Source organism: Perca fluviatilis, chromosome 8, assembly GCF_010015445.1.
Source record: "Perca fluviatilis chromosome 8, GENO_Pfluv_1.0, whole genome shotgun sequence".
Lineage (NCBI taxonomy): Eukaryota > Metazoa > Chordata > Actinopteri > Perciformes > Percidae > Perca > Perca fluviatilis.
In genome coordinates this window covers 8,475,843-8,492,068 of record NC_053119.1, presented here as the reverse complement: position 1 = coordinate 8,492,068, position 16,226 = coordinate 8,475,843, and the positions used below count along the sequence as shown (strand labels likewise).

At 39.6% G+C, this 16,226-nt stretch overlaps 1 protein-coding gene across 2 annotated transcripts in view; it reads left to right on the top strand.

Moving 5' to 3' along the window:
• The window catches only part of tmtc3 (transmembrane O-mannosyltransferase targeting cadherins 3), a 39,558-nt gene that overhangs the window by 2,162 nt on the left and 21,170 nt on the right, over positions 1 to 16,226 (top strand). For both annotated transcript variants that reach the window (XM_039807406.1, XM_039807407.1), the window contains exons 4-6: positions 9,327 to 9,426; positions 12,990 to 13,105; positions 13,634 to 13,806. In XM_039807406.1, coding sequence (XP_039663340.1) covers positions 9,327 to 9,426; positions 12,990 to 13,105; positions 13,634 to 13,806 — 389 coding nt within the window. The remainder of the gene's footprint in view (positions 1 to 9,326; positions 9,427 to 12,989; positions 13,106 to 13,633; positions 13,807 to 16,226) is intronic.

The window sequence follows — 16,226 nt, the reverse complement described above, 5'->3', positions numbered from 1 at the left end:
GCCACGATGTTCCATGTGGACACATGCAGCCACTTTCCTGGAACCGCTTATGTGTCCGTGCGACTGACACAGGTCTGCGGCTAACCATGAAGCGTGCATCCGAGCCTGTCTCCATCGCATCCACCTGCGAGGTTGTCAGCTGTCTGTCTGTCTGCCTGGCATACTCTGTGTGTAGTACGGCCAGTTTAACCCGCCAGTGCTCATCGAAAGTGGCATGGGTCACGTAGCTCTCTGCTGTAAGCACTGTAGCTCTCAGCTGTGGGCGTCGTCCAGCAGAGAACCACAAACTTAGCAGAAAAAAAGAGCTTAAAACCCAACTTGATAGTGCAAATTTTGCACTATAATGTCAGTGAATACGGGTAAAATACAGACTTTCCTGATCTTGTGCAAATGCGCCGCTTGAAAAACAGTTGTTTCTAAATCACATTAGGTCCCATGGTAATACTAGTCTCGTGCAAACAGTGCTTAAGACTGTATAACCAAACAGAGGAACAACGCTGACTGTGATGTTAAGTCCAACCATCCGCAGATACATCACACAAAATACAAGAGCCAATACATCGGGGGCCTGTTTCACAAAAAACGAATTTATAAATCCAGGATAACCGATAAAGCGAGGCTTGACCTAGTCTAATCTGTGCAGCCTGGCTCGGTGCATTTCACGAAGGCCGAGCCAGGCTGAGGAGGAGCGACTAGGTCGAGCCAGGCTGAAGTAATTCAGAAAGATGCGCGTACATGGCTTTCCTCAAAAGACTGCGAGGTCGATCACAGATTTACTGATGCCAAAATGGAGAATACGCATTGTACATACTTTAAAAAAGAAAAGAAACACGGCCGCTGTAATGAAACAGTGAGAGAAAGCGAGGCAGACGATCGCGGACTGACTGAATGCGTAAGTAGCCTAAACATATACATTAACTGACCACTGCTCTGAATTGAAACCGTCCTAATCATACCATTCAAGGATTAGGCCACTAATCATTTGCACAAATTAACAGTTGTACTCTTTGCCTTAAAAGTGAGGAGAAGATAATGTTCCTCAGGAAATTTACAATGAAGATCAATTTTCCACAACGCTAGAATATGATGCGTAAATATCTCTTTCACTCTGTTCCTCCCTCTCTCTCATGGGCTAAAATATAAATTTCCTGAGTCATATTAACTTCCACTGCTCGCTTTTAATGCAATGTGTACAATTGTGCAAATGACACTCTTTTAAAAAAATTGTTTTTATAGAGGACGAGTTTTTTATTTTTATTATATGCCTTGCTCCCTCGTATATAAGGACATAGAAAATAAAGACACTAAAGAAATTGGACTCTAAAATCTAGAAACTATAAAGATAATTAAGTGATAAATTCCATGCACACTGCAAACATGAATGGAGTATATTCATCTGTTATTCCCCCCAGCAAAATATAAACCAATGAGGTGTCCTCTCCCTGTTGTGATGAATGTACAGTAGCCTACATCACTATATAGTTATTGGTCCAGTGAACTAAGACTATAATTTGGGAGGATTGTACAATTAGGATATTTTCTTAAAATTGTACAATCTTCCCAAATTATAGTCCCAGTTTACTGGACAACACAAATTGTGTGCTAAGAATGCCAAATACAATGCACATGGAAGCGGAACAAACATGATCCTTATTGTTAAAGAATTAAAAAAAAAAATGAATCAACCAAAATAATTCAAGGTGCATTGGTCAACTATAGAAATGTACAGCATTGTATGTATTGACCTTAGTAACGGACTTCATTTAAAACACATTTGAAATTTTATCAGCCTTTTCTAATTATCTCAACAACTGCCATAATATGTTAATTAAACTTCCTACAACAATATGAACAGCAGTCTTCTTACAGCAATATAACAGTAATAATGTCACATGAATAATTATAAAAAATAATGGTCACAACTTTAAATAATAACAGTACTTAAATGAACAGTAATATGCACCTGTTGTATTTTAATCCAGGCTGATAATAACAACAGGGTAAAGCCACTGCTGGGTGATCAGAAAAGGCTCCAGGATTAAATAAATCCTGGCTGTTAGCCTGGTCAGGAGCAGGCTAGCTGCACAGAATAAATCTCCATGGTGATTTATGTGCCTCTGCTTTCGTGAAACCGAGTCAAGGCTTAATTCATCCAGGATAACTGGGAAATCCCGGCTTAATCCCTTATCTTGGTTTTGTGAAACAGGCCCCCGGTCAGAATTTAGCAGTGCTCCTATTTAGGGAAATAGCAAACATAGTTTTGAGGTCCAAAATGTACATGTCTTCCCTAAACAGGGAAGGAGGATTAGGAAATGACTCATCGGCTGCTTAACGCTTATAACATCACCACCTCAACATTGCTCCAACATGCCCACCAGCTCGGGTGGGGCATCTAAGTCAGACGCTGTTTCAGTTTTGCCAATTCCGAACAGGTGGCTGTATTTATGCCCTTATCTATCTGGTTGGGTTGTCCACAGGATGAATCATTAAAGGGTGATAGAATGCAAAACAGATTTTACCCTGTCATAGTTGAATAACGACAGTTCGGTGGGTAAATAGGACATACATAGAAGCTCAAAGTCGCACTGACACCCCTTTACTATGAAAATTTCATATTTTGAAACTGCCGCTGAAAACGGGCGAATCCCAACAAAGCTGGAAGTTGACGTCAACCTCCCAAAAACCGGAACCTTTGTCAGCCCATGGGTGTATTAAGAGAACGATCACGCCCCAACATTTACATAGGCTACACAACTGAATTGTGTAGCCTAATCAGAATCTAGGTCGCGCATATCTCTGCTATTCCATTACAAAATTCACTTCTGAAACTTTTTTATGCGAGAAATCAACTATGTAAGGCTCTAACGCTCATTATGTGCCCGCCCTACAAAAATGAAAATGGATGGCTAATTGCAAATTTTGTCCAACTGTGTGTCGGAATTCAGCTGCCGGTGTTGCCTGTGTTGCTGCCTCGCCGCCCGACCTGCCTTCCTTCACACACCCCGGCCTGCTCTGAGGTACTTGGAGCTCCGTCACGACTGGCAGCCCACAGCACTACATTCCCGCGCAAAGTCACCGGTTTTTGGATAATGGACTACTAAACGCTGGTGCTCTGACAGAGCTCCAGGGCTTGCAGCTCCCCTCTTCCTGCTAGCTAAATGCCGGTGTGTGTGTGAGTGAGAGCACGGTCAGTGAGCTTGTTACGCCAGCAATCTGTTACCACAGGTTCCAGTTAATCTTTTAATGTGTGTAATTATGTGTTGAGTTATTTAAACAAACGATTGGGGAAATAAACGCCGCTTGTCCGCGAGTCTCATTGATAGAGCCTGCGGCTGGATGTAGCTCTATCAATGAGAGCTAGCTAGCCTCCTCTTAGAATTCCTCTGGAATTCACAAATATTCATTATCTTGAAATTGGACACCGTTGTTAGCTTTATAAAACCTTTAGGGAGATGTTGTATAAGTGCGTGACGAAATTCAAACTGTAAATATACTCAAATTAAGGCGAAAAGGAAGCTAACTATCCGTGATTTGTAGCTAGGATTGAAGGGACAGTCACAGCTAACGAAACACCTAGTCTTCACAAATATTCATTAACTTGAAATCAGACACCGTTGTTAGCTTTATAAGACATATAGTTAGATTTTGTGTAAGTGGCGTGACGAAATTCAAACTGTAAATATAATCGAATTAAAGGCGAAAGGAAGCTAACTATCCGTGGTTTGTAGCTACACATAGCTAGGATTGAAGGGACAGTCGCAGCTAACGAAACACTTTGTCTTCACAAATATTCATTAACTTGAAATCGGACACCGTTGTTAGCTTTATAAGACATATATAGTTAGATTTTGTGTAAGTGGCGTGACGAAATTCAAACTGTAAATATAATCGAATTAAGGCGAAAAGGAAGCTAGCTATCTAACTATCCGTGGTTTGTAGCTACACATAGCTAAGATTGAAGGGACAGTCGCAGCTAACGAAACACCTAGTTTTCACAAATATTCATTAAATTGAAATCGGACACCGTTGTTAGGTTTATAAGACATATATTTAGATGTTATGTAAGTGGCGTGACGAAATTCAAACTATAAATATAATCGAATTAAGGCGAAAAGGAAGCTAACTATCCGTGGTTTGTAGCTACACATAGCTAGGATTGAAGGGACAGTCGCAGCTAACAAACAACTAGTTTTCACAAATATTCATTAAATTGAAATCGGACACCGTTGTTAGCTTTATAAGACCTTTAATTCGATTTTGTATAAGTGGCGTGACATGTGTGTAACATGTGGTAACAGATTGCTGGTGTAACAAGCTCGCTGACGGCACTTTCACACAACGGGCCATTTAGCTAGCAGGAAGAGGGGAGTTGAAGGCCCTGGAGCTCTGTCAGGGCAGCGGTGTTGGTAGTCCCTGCTGTGGGCTGCAGCCGTGACCGAGCTCCAGTACACCTCATAGCAGGCCGGGTCTGTGAAGGAAGGCAGGCCGGGCGAAGAGGCAGCACCGGGCGGCTGAACTCCGACACACAGTCTTACCAAATTTGCAATTAGCCATCAATTTTCGGTAAAACGGCCCAATTTTGAGCTTTATATAGTTGATTTCTCGCTTAAAAAGTATCAGAAGTGAATTTAATAACGAAATAGCCCGATAAACAATGTATAACTTTGCAGTGTCTGAAATATGAGAGTCTCCCATGTGTTTCTATGTAGTTTGCTCAAACCAATCAGCGCGTAGCTCATTCTGAATATTCATGAGCATACCATATTTGGAAGAAAAGCTCTTGTTCCAAATAGAGCCATATTCACAGGGTAGTTAAGGGCCTAATAAAATATCATTCGGGCAATTTTCAGCCCAACCAATGTTACATACCCCATTAGGAGACCTTAAGGAACAGTGTAAAATACCCTATATAATCATTCTATCACCCCTTTAATGAATTAAGATTTTCCACCCACAAAGAAGCCATGTCAAAATCACATTGTTTTTATGATATAAAAAAGTCAATCAATTCCAGTTACCGCAACTTGTCATCTAAACCCCTTCTGTTAATAGAGCAATTATTACTATGGACATTGTTTTGGGCTCCATTGAAATCTTTTCATATATATATATATATATATATATATATATATATATATATATAATTTATTATTATTTTTTTTTTCTGAAGCTCTGTCATTTTTCATACAATGATCTTAAATGACCTGTAACAGCAAACGAGACTAACAGTAAAAATGCCATTTTTATATAGTTTTTAGTAAGGCCTCTGCCAGGGTTAGATTTTTCCCATGCAGTCACGGCCCACTGAAATTGTATCAGTATTTACAATAGTGTTTTATCAGTGTTTTTGACAGATGGACGACCCTCGTTAACCGATTTATTAACCGTTAACCGACAAGCGGGCAACAGATCCCTGTTTGTCCGAGACGCTCAGACACATTTTCCACGTCTGCAGACTGGTTCCGGTCGCACAGCCACAATGTTCACAGAATCACACAGTCACAGAATGATTTGTGGCAGGTAGACGGCGCCATAGTAACACATTCTGATGGGTCACAGATTTCTTTGCAACATCAGAAAGCCTGTGTTAGCGTATCCAGCCTTTTGAGCCAGGTAAAAGGAAGCAGGAGATTTCTTTATATAAGCCTAATAGTATTTTAATGTTATTTTACAAGTTATTTGATGTAGTTATGGCAAATACTGGGGCAGGACCATCACAGAAAAGAAGGAAATTAAACCAAGAACTAAAAGCTAAAAGGGAAAGTGAAAGACAAAAGGCAATAATGCGTCACACTCGATCGGGCTATCAACAGATGGGAGACAATTACGGGATTGTAAATTATTCAAAACCCACCCCGAATTGGCCCCCTCAGGTATGTAATGTTCCTTGTGTAAAGCATCTGTGGGTTTCATATAATGCGCTATATCAATCTAAGTTATTACTACGTTGGTTGCTACAACAATCTCTTATTAATGTTTTGGCTGGTGACACAGTGACAGTGCTACCCGGTTTAGCTCACGAGACATCCAAAGTAGGCTAAGTTACCGTATGCAACACTTGAAATGCAACGATGCATCTGTAACTTGTTCTTTTATTGTAAATGACTGATTTTCTGTTGGAGAAATGTATTTATCGCAACTGTATGCCCTCCCCATAACGCTAACTCTGTAATATACAGTGGGAAATACAGCACCGTAAGGAAAGACCTTTACGACAGCAGGTGTGGTAAAAACTAGTGATGCACCAAAATGAAAATTCTTGTCCGAAACCGAAAAAAGAGGAGACCGAAAACCGAAACCGAAAGAAATTATGCCAATTATTAGTACCATTGCATTTATGACTATGACTGTGTACTAACTTTACTAAAATCAAGGCATTGCAATTGTATAAATTAATATTAAAGTTTAATTAAAAAAAAATCTAGCAGAAATATGGCTACAATCTGATAGTCACATACAGTATACAGTAGCCTAAGAACAGAATAGCTTACCTATTGGTTGTTATTATTATTATTATTATTATTATTATTATTTTTATTATTTGAGGCACTTTCTTGCAGGATTTCACTGAACATATCAGACAACGAGGGTGCATGCCCCTCATCTGGTGCAGAGAGACGAGTCTTTTTTTTCTGCGCTCTGATCTCCTGCGCGCTAGCGCTGCTCTGTGCGCGCCCCGCTTCCATCGCGGGTTCTCCGCATCCATCGCGCCTGGATCATTTCTCGTGCGCACTGCTTTATTTCCGCATCCAAGTAATGATCTTTATAATGCGGATCAAGTACAGTCGCGATGAAGTTCAGAGGATCCGAATAGATCTCACTGAAACGTGTGCTGACAGACTCTAAGAGCGTACTTTTCATTGTTTTCACTCCGTGGTCCGTCTCAACCTCTTTGCTTAGGAGACGCTTTGCAGGTGGAAAGGATCGGGTACTGACACACGTGCAGGTCGCGGTTTCTGTTTGCATCATCACAACATTTTCGGCCGTATTGTTTCGGTGATAAAAGTATTTCGGCCGAATATTTTCGGTGGCCGAATATTCGGTGCATCCCTAGTAAAAACACTACCGCTTTTGTCCAAAGCGGCCGCTAGAATCAACACAAACTGAAAGTTACATACAGCCATTTTAAGGTTCTTTTATAAATTGAAAAGTTAGTTGTTACAACTATTATCATGAATGTTATCGGGAACACAAAGTTTATTGGTCTTCAGAATCATGATCAGAAACCAAAAACCTTTTTCTTATTGCTTATCATTTGAACTTGATCTCATTCTCTGCTATAGAGCCTGTCTTAAAAAAAAAAAAATGTCTTCCCCAATTAGGACTTGTAATTCATCCTATTCAACATAGCTGAACTGATGATCAGACAGGCCCTGACCAGAGTAGAAAAACAAAGAAAACATTCTGCTTTTTGGGACGGAGTGCTACTGTTACACAGCGTGCACCACTGCGCCAATCTTCCTCATGGTGTTTTCTAATCTATGCAGTCTCTCAGACTTCTTGAATGGAAACAATTTGCCTCACAAATGAGCCCTTAGAGTTAGTCCAGCAAATGCCCTTCATGTTATCATCGTCTGGAATCTCTCTCTGAACGGATCATTTGTTTTTTAGTTATGCTCCAAGCACTGAAGGTCCCTTCATGATAAGCGCGTACAAAGAGTCCTGTGTGTCCCCATGTCTTTCTCAGTGTCTGTCTTTTTGAATGGAGACTTCAGTTTTTTGTATCTCCAAGTATCTTCAAATACCGATTATTTAGTGTACTCCACAACAGTATATTAAGGCTCCAAAATGGCATTCATGAGAAAGCACTCAATGAATAGCTGTGCCCCAACGCTGTACAGACAGACACACACAGAAAATGGGATTTGTAGTCTGAGTAAATCAGCCAAATTAACAAACCAAACTGTGGTCAGCCTTTCTACCATTCTGTTGAATTAGCTTTGACTGACGCTGGCTGTTTGTAAGCAGAAGTACTGCATGTTCCATAGATTTCCTTGTTACTTACTATCGGAGTATCAACTTATTTGGCAATAGCATAAAGTAGCTCTATATTTATTTAGATAATGCCATTCTTTTCTATGTTTATTAACAGCAACCAGTGTAATCAAACTAAAACAGTTAATGTAGCACAGGGGCATACATGTTTTCTTAGTAACCTTGTAGCAAAATGGCTCCTGCATAAGTAATTTGGCTTCCTTATCAAGTGAGCTAATGCAGTAGTGTGGCTGCCTGATGAAGTAAGTGTAGGTAGGTATTGTGATCCTGTTCTTGCAGTGTTTTTTGGTTGTTGTTTTTTTACAGGCCGAACCATTCAAAGGCCACAGTGATATATACTAGTAATTGTTGGTTTCAGCTAGATGGGCAGCTAGTGGATTATTTTCTCCACCACCAATTGACAATTAGTCGGTCAGTCAGAGAACAATGCATGAGCCTTGTTTAAATTTGGATGTTTACACCGATCTATAAAGTTGTAACCCTCTTGTAATGCTTAGTGTGCTCTTAAGGGATACACACAAATCACAACAGACTCTTCTTTTGTAAAGGGCTTTTTAGAACCTTTTTGTGGGACCTTATGTGTTGTTTTAAAATATGTCTATCTCTAAGAACTCATGCCTTTGGTTATGGTGGAAGTGAGAATGTTATTTCTTCCACACGAGGGCAGTCATCATTTACACAAATGACAGACGCTAATGTCAGAGAGGCTGCTTTACAAAGATCTTGTCATCCGCTAAAAAGGATTTGCCTGAATAGACCTGTTTTCACAGCTGGATGGAAGGGGTTACCGACCAGTTGTAGACACGTGTGTAATGTTCTCAAAGAGATTAGAACTAGATCTGTGTGTTTTTTTTTCTTCACTTGAGGTGTATATGATTCATCTCTGGTGGTTATTGAACCCTGTGGTGAAATGGTCATGTGGGAACACTTTTGACACTTAAGAGCCTGTTGCAAAATGAGGTTTAGGTTACTTTATCTCCCTTTACAAGCAAACGCATGATCGGTAAAAACCTGCAGTTATCAAAGATGACCATTGATCAGTTTTACTGACAGAGGGGCAAATTAATGTTTCAAACAAACTTACACAAGGGGACCCTGTACCTCCTTTTATAATTAATTAGTACATACTCACAGTTCAACAAAAGGGTTGGATACAATGCTGTTGGTCCGCCGAATAGTAAACTGCTCAAAAATGGCGTGTGCATGCGTGTTTGTGTGTGTTTGTGTGTGTTCATGTGTTCCCTGTCATCGTAACCAACACTGCAGATTTAAAATGAACAAATCGGTATAGACGGGACCCAGTACTGATGGATGTCACTTTCTATCATCAGGTCACAGGTGTGGTTGGCAGAGCTGAACTTCTCTCTTCAATCTTTCTCCTGGCTGCTTTCCTGGCCTACACGAAATCAACAGGTGCAGACAACTCCATTGGTAAGTTGTGTAAGTGTGTGTGCGCGTGTAAAAATAGTCCACAGTCAAGTGTTTGTGTGTGCGTGTGCACAGGCGGAGGGGGAGGGGGGACGTGAGAACTAGGAGGTTTGTGTCAACAGAAAGGGTTGGGATAGGATCAAGGACCTGACTTGGAGGAATACTGTCAGTGTTCAGAAGCTCAAGGCCACAGTTTACTTCGCAGCAAGGTTAATTAAAATGGAATATCCTATGTCATTTAATAGCATTGTTTTTTGAGGTCTACTGTAATTACTTTACTTTGTTACAGTGTTCATTGCTTAATTTTCTAATGCAGTTGCACCTGCATTTGCTGTGTTTTGTCTGTGGTTAGTAATTTGTTGTTGGTTTTTCATGGACGGGAATCTGTCACGTAGTTAAAGGGTGGGGTTTGTTGTCATTAAATGCACCTGTATATTTTTTTTTAATATAATTGCATATAATTGAGGAAAAATCATAACCAGAGTTACAGTGGTGCTCATAAGTTTAGGAACCCATGCTAAAGTTGACCTAAAAAGAGGAATAAAAAAATCATCTTGTGGAAATTGGTCTTAATGCCTTAATTAAAAAAATTAGGAAAAATCCAACCTTTTAAGGACACCAATTGTCTTTATGAATGAACAATATATCGTAAATAAATAAATGTTATCCTTTTAAAATACAGGGGCATAAGTATACACACCCCTAAAGGCCAGTTATTTCATGGATTCAATTAGGGCATTAAGATCAATTTCCAAAAGATAATTTTTTTTATTCCTCCTTTTTTGTCAACTTTAGCATGGGTTCATAAACTTATGAGCACCACTGTATCTCAGGACACTTTACAGATAGAGTAGGTCTAGACCACACCCTATAATTTACGAAGAACCAACAATTTCCCAAACAACATTATTGTCCCCCATCTCTCTCTTTCACTTCATTTCCTGGAAGAAACTTGTCAGTGCTCTGTTACAAACAATGTGATGTCAATACTGTTACTAAATTAACAAAAACGTAAAATATCTATTGCATTTCTGTACTGCCATCTTGTTGCTTATTGGTCAAAAGGTATGCGGATACAATTACATCTGTGATGAGCTAAAATTGGCCAACAATATCAGCCATGCTGACAAATCGGTTTAGATTCAACCTTTGTTGATTCTTTGGCATGGCTTGTATTTGTGCAAGTTGTTGTGTTGGAATCGCCTGCCCGTCTGTCAACACTGTTTCCTCAGGCACATGGCAGCTCTTTTAAGCTGTGTCCCAGTTCAGAGGTTAAATCCTTGAAAGACCTGAAGGATGAAACTGTTCTTCCTTCCCTAATGAGAACAAAACTGATTAATTCAGGCCGTTCTCATTCAGGCAGTTCGCATTAAGTCACAGAGTTGAATATTTTAAAGTTTATGACAAATATGTTGCCTTCAATTGGTCAATAGAGAATAAATAACACTGGGAATCAGGGGAAAGTTATGCAATAGTGCATACAAGACAAATGTGATATTTCAGATGGTAGATGACTGGCAAATGGTGTGCTGGGCTTAGGGCTGCACGATTATGGCAAAAATGATAATCACGATTATTTTGATCAATATTGAGATCACGATTAATTATCACGATTATTTGTTGATTTGAACCAAAATAAATTTTATTGTCACATAGGCTAATTATAACTGCTTTTACATCCATATTGTGCTACATTCCTGCTAATACTCCCATATCGTGCTACATTCCTCTTCCTTTATTGAAGGATACTGTGAAGGAGTATGCCATTTCAGCTGTTGTGCGACCGCTTTCCACACATGCACGTTTGCCGTGAAAGATACAGGCAACGCAATTTTCTGTTCACGTTAACAGCGCATGTGGTGCCCGGTATCTACCGGAGGAAATAGCTACGCGGATTTCGGTGGCTCATTACACTACCACTTGCGTGTCTGCTGATGCTCCGAAACCCACGTTAGAGGCAACATAAACATCGATGCATGTCACGCTAGTAAACACTTATAACACATTATACAGCAGGTAACATTAGCCTACCGTTACCTACAGTAGTAACTGGATTAAACACGGCTAAAATGCTGACAGCTAAACGGTGTAGTGTGACTGTATTCCACTGGAGAGGATTCCAACAGCGGGACGTCCAACAGTCTGATGCTAAAGCTATGAGCTAAAAGACTCAAACTAGCACTGGTCACTGCTGTTGTCTGAAAAACAAAACAGATGAGACTAGGGTTGGGCAGTAATATGGTATACCGCGGGGTCCTAAAAATGGCAGCGGTATTTGTCATAAAAAAAAATGCAATGCACGCAATAGGAGACAAGGATTAAATATTAAATATAATTTATGTAATTATGTGTGATTGTCATCACATGACCATGTGGAGGAGAAAGTCGTTTTTTTGTAAGCTGTTATGTTATTGTTTCAGTATTAGTGTTTGGTATTCAGTTTGTGAACGGTGCACAAGCCAGCAGTTTGGTGACGCCGTCGGAGCCTTGCGTCATAATCAAAATTTGGATACCGCCCAACCCTAGATGGGACAAAATGTTGCGTTTACTGGTAAACCTCGTGACCGGCTTATGATGACCGACTGCTACCGGTTGTGGAATTTTCCTCACGTTACTCTGTCCTCTGTGACTGTCTACATCTAGAAACTAAGCTGCGCGGTGCAGGGGAACAACTCTGATTGGCTCATGGAGGCACGTGATCAGACAGTGATTTATGGAGCGCTAGATTGGCTTTGCAAAAACTTTGATAAGGAGCGTTCTATGAACGGAATGACACATTTTAAATATTGCTCGATCACGCAAATTTGATCGTGGGAAGCCCAAATTGTGATCGTGATTACAATTAGATTAATTGTGCAGCCCTAGCTGGGCTCATGCAAAATATGTCCATATAATTTCCATTTCCCTGTAATGACTAACATCACCCACCCTGATGACAAGAGCAAACACCTGGCATCCATTATTTTTGCCCTGGCTTTTTTCAATGGTTTTGCAAAGTGCAAGTGGTATTTTCCCAGTGATTGATGAAGTGCAAATGCTTGAATATTTCCTGACTTATCGCGTCAAAGAGGATTGTCTGAACATAGACCGATGATCATTGAGTCTGACTTAATGTCCCGCCCCCCAACGCTATCTGACTATCTTTTACTGTGTATTAAGTTGAAAGTTTCAAAGTTATTAAATAATTGCTTAAAGCATTTAAATGAAGTTTTGTGTTGGAGTTTGTAACATTCCAAAATCTTAATTTTGACCTAAAGATTTTAATTTTCACTGTATATGCAAATTGGTTCCAAATATTAGTTATCGGTTTTATTAACTACTAATAATCGGTATCAGCCTTGAAAAAACGGTATCGGTCGGTCACTCCATTAAAGAAAGGATCAATGGCTTGTGTCCTCAAGGATAGCGGTGGGAGGGCTGCATTGCAATAGGGGTTGGTGTATATCATTTGGATCAAGAAAATCTGTACCAAGAATTTGCCCACTTTGTTTAAAATGGACAAACCACTGTAAAAGGTTGTATATAGGTTGTCTGTTATTTGTGTATATTCCTTTTTTGTTTTTCAGTTTGGGCTCCCATTGCTCTGACAGTTGTGTTGGTGGCTGCAGCGACACTGTGTAAGGAGCAGGGAATCACTGTCGTCGGCATCTGCTGTGTCCATGAAGTGTTTGTTGCACAAGGGGTAAGGCTCTGAAACTTGGTCGCTCTTTGTTCCTATTGGTCACACACCTGCTACATCAAAGCATGGCTGGCTTTATACTAGAGAGCGTTTTAAGCATAAATTGAAAGGGAGTGTTAAAAAGCGGTTGCCATCTGGATTTAGTTACGGTTAGAGTAGTATATCAGACCGATAAATATTTCTAGCACTAAACGAGCCTTAATGGCATGAGTTACATGTCACAGAGCAGAGAGTAGAAAACAACACTGAAAGCGGAGCGTTCACAACAGTTGGGAAATCTGAGGTTTTTTCTCACAGGGATTTATCTGAAATACGTTTACCTCATTAATTGAAGCTTTGGCCATGTTTAACGTGAAAATCTGACATTGTAACATTATAGATATGACAGAAAATACGGAAGAACATAATAGTTTCCCTTTAAATGTTTTACATCTAAAGCCAAAATCACTCCGAAAGTGTGTAGGAACCCCTTGCGCTATAATGTTGAGTTGACCCTTCCTTCCTGTGTTTCTCCTTTTGCTATTCTCTCAGTTTACCTTGCCCATGCTGTTGGACACACTGCGGCGAGTATTGCAGGGTAAAGACGGTTTCCCCTACGCTGTCCTGCAAACTCTGCTAAAGCTCATTGTCCTTGTCATCAGCACCCTGCTGCTTGTCATCATCAGGGTCCAAGTCATCCAGTCTCAGCTTCCTGTCTTCACCAGGTAGGCAGCATTATCTTATCAGCTGTAACAAAAGGCTGCTTAAACTGCATTTCAGTCCTGCAACCCTAAAGCTATTTCTCCCCTATTGTCGACTACATTGTTTTTTTATTGGTGTATCAGGAATTCATTGTACAAATCGAAAACACTAAAAGTTTACTTTGCACAGTAATTGTTATTGATACGAACAGTTGTTTTTAGTGTTTTGTAGTTGAATCTTGGCCAGTATTTAAAAAGTCTAGCTCTGCAGCTGCTGTATCTTATCTGCACAAAAGGAAAAGACATTTGTAAACAGTAAAGGGCAGTGGAATACAGTCAGTCATGATTTGAATGCAAATGGATTGCAGGATTATATAAACACATTATACAAGGCTGGTTCTTTATTCATTTCAGATTATGTAATAGTTTACATAATGTCCTTATTTGATTAAAGTAGAAAATCTTCCCATGGCTTCTGACTTCCTGCTGCTGATGGGTGTTATTTACAGGCCTACAACGTTTTTTGTAGTGCATAAAGTTCTGCATTTCAAATAAATTATACATACTGTACATTTGCATTGTACCTAGAGTGTAGCTCGAATTCCTTGATTTCAAAGCTTAGAATCAATCAGTTGTGAAGAGTTTACTGAGACTTTTACCTAGTTAAATACTAGGGGTGTGAATCTTCCACGATCTGATTATGATTATCCTGTCAACGATTCAAATCTATTCAATATCCCGATGCATCACGATGCGTCACCTCCTCAGTATTATTATATATTACTACACATGGTTTTCATCAACAAATTCAAGCAGTCAGATATATATGAACTCCCTTTTAAATTATATCTGCGCTTAAAAAAAAAAAAAAAAAGAAGACACTTCCTGAATGTAGCGGAGTCTGAACACAACAAAAGGCAAAAACTAAAAAAAGCAACGACCGGAAAATCAACAAGCAACATCAAGTAGGCAATAACCGATTATTGTCTGTCACAGCATCTATGCAGAATCGTCTAGGTCCGCATCACGATGCATCGATGCAATGATTATTTCAACACCCCTATTAAATAAAGGACCTGAAAACAACTGAAACTATTCCCTGTAATCCTCGTACATGACAGTGAATTTAAATAGAGAAAAGCTAGTGTGTTTTTTAATATGTATGTTCCTCAAATGCTTTCTAATAAGTTATGAGCATCGTAGCATATATATATATATATATATATATATATTTTGTCACACACATGCTCAGGTCCTTTTTACATCCTTTTTACATGCACAAAGGGAGAGATGTCAGAGTGAGTGAGCTGTGACTGCTGGACAGGCGCCCTGAGCGGTTGGTGGGGTTCGGTGCCTTGCTCAAGGACACCTTGGCAGTGTGGTGAACTGGCATCTCTCATCCGCTACCAGTCCACACTCTGTACCTCGGTCCGTACGCGGACTTAAACCAGCGACCCTCTGGTTCCCAACCCAACTCCACACGGACCGAGCTATTGCCACCCCAAAATCGCAGCACAAAATTAATCGTATCTTCATAATATAGCATTCTAGTAATTTTTCATGGGAATTATTTGTCAAAGCATACTTATACTGTAGGGTAAAACGTTTAAAAGACCAAGACTAAATATGAAATGTATTAATCCATGAACTGTCGGGTCTAAAATTCTGCTTTAAAAATGATGGCAAAGATTAAAACTGTCCTACTCCAAAAGTCTAAAATCCTTTTGCGTGATATAAGGAGGACCTGCATTTTACAAGCTGCCGTTTTTATTCAAAAGATTAGTAAAAAAAAAAAATATATTCACTGACAGTTTGTAAAAATGTTTATAGTTCTATTTGATTAAGTCTAAACTTTTTTTTTTAAATTATCTATACAGGATTCCACAACAAACTAATGGTACGTAACCTGATCGCATTTCATAACAAAGATAAAATTCCAGACAATTTGTCTAGATATGCTAATCCTTTAGCCGTAATCCTAAAGATGTCTCCAGATTGTCTGAAAGAATTTCTGGGATCAAGCCATAACAATACTGCATATTTAGATTGTCACCATTCCTGTTGTGATTAGTTGCTAAAGAAGTGATCTTCTGAAACAAGTTCAGACTACTGCTGTACCGGAGCAGTTCAGATCAAATACAGGCTGGAGTAAACGCCAAAGGGAGAACGATTATGAGTTAGGGATATGGAAATGTCCCTGGTAGTTGTTTAGACATGTTCTGCGTGACTGCAGGATAAACACTGTCTTCATTCACATTTTTGAGCGCTGTCTTTTTTTAAATCTTAAATCAGACGTTTTCATTGTCAGAGCCTTCACCAGATGGGTTACATATTTCTATATACACTAGTGCTTGCCCGTTGAAAACGGGCTGATTGCTTGGCATGTGGTGTTGCTGCTTGTAGAATTTATCAAAACCAAAGTGTACCCCAAAATGACTTACAGA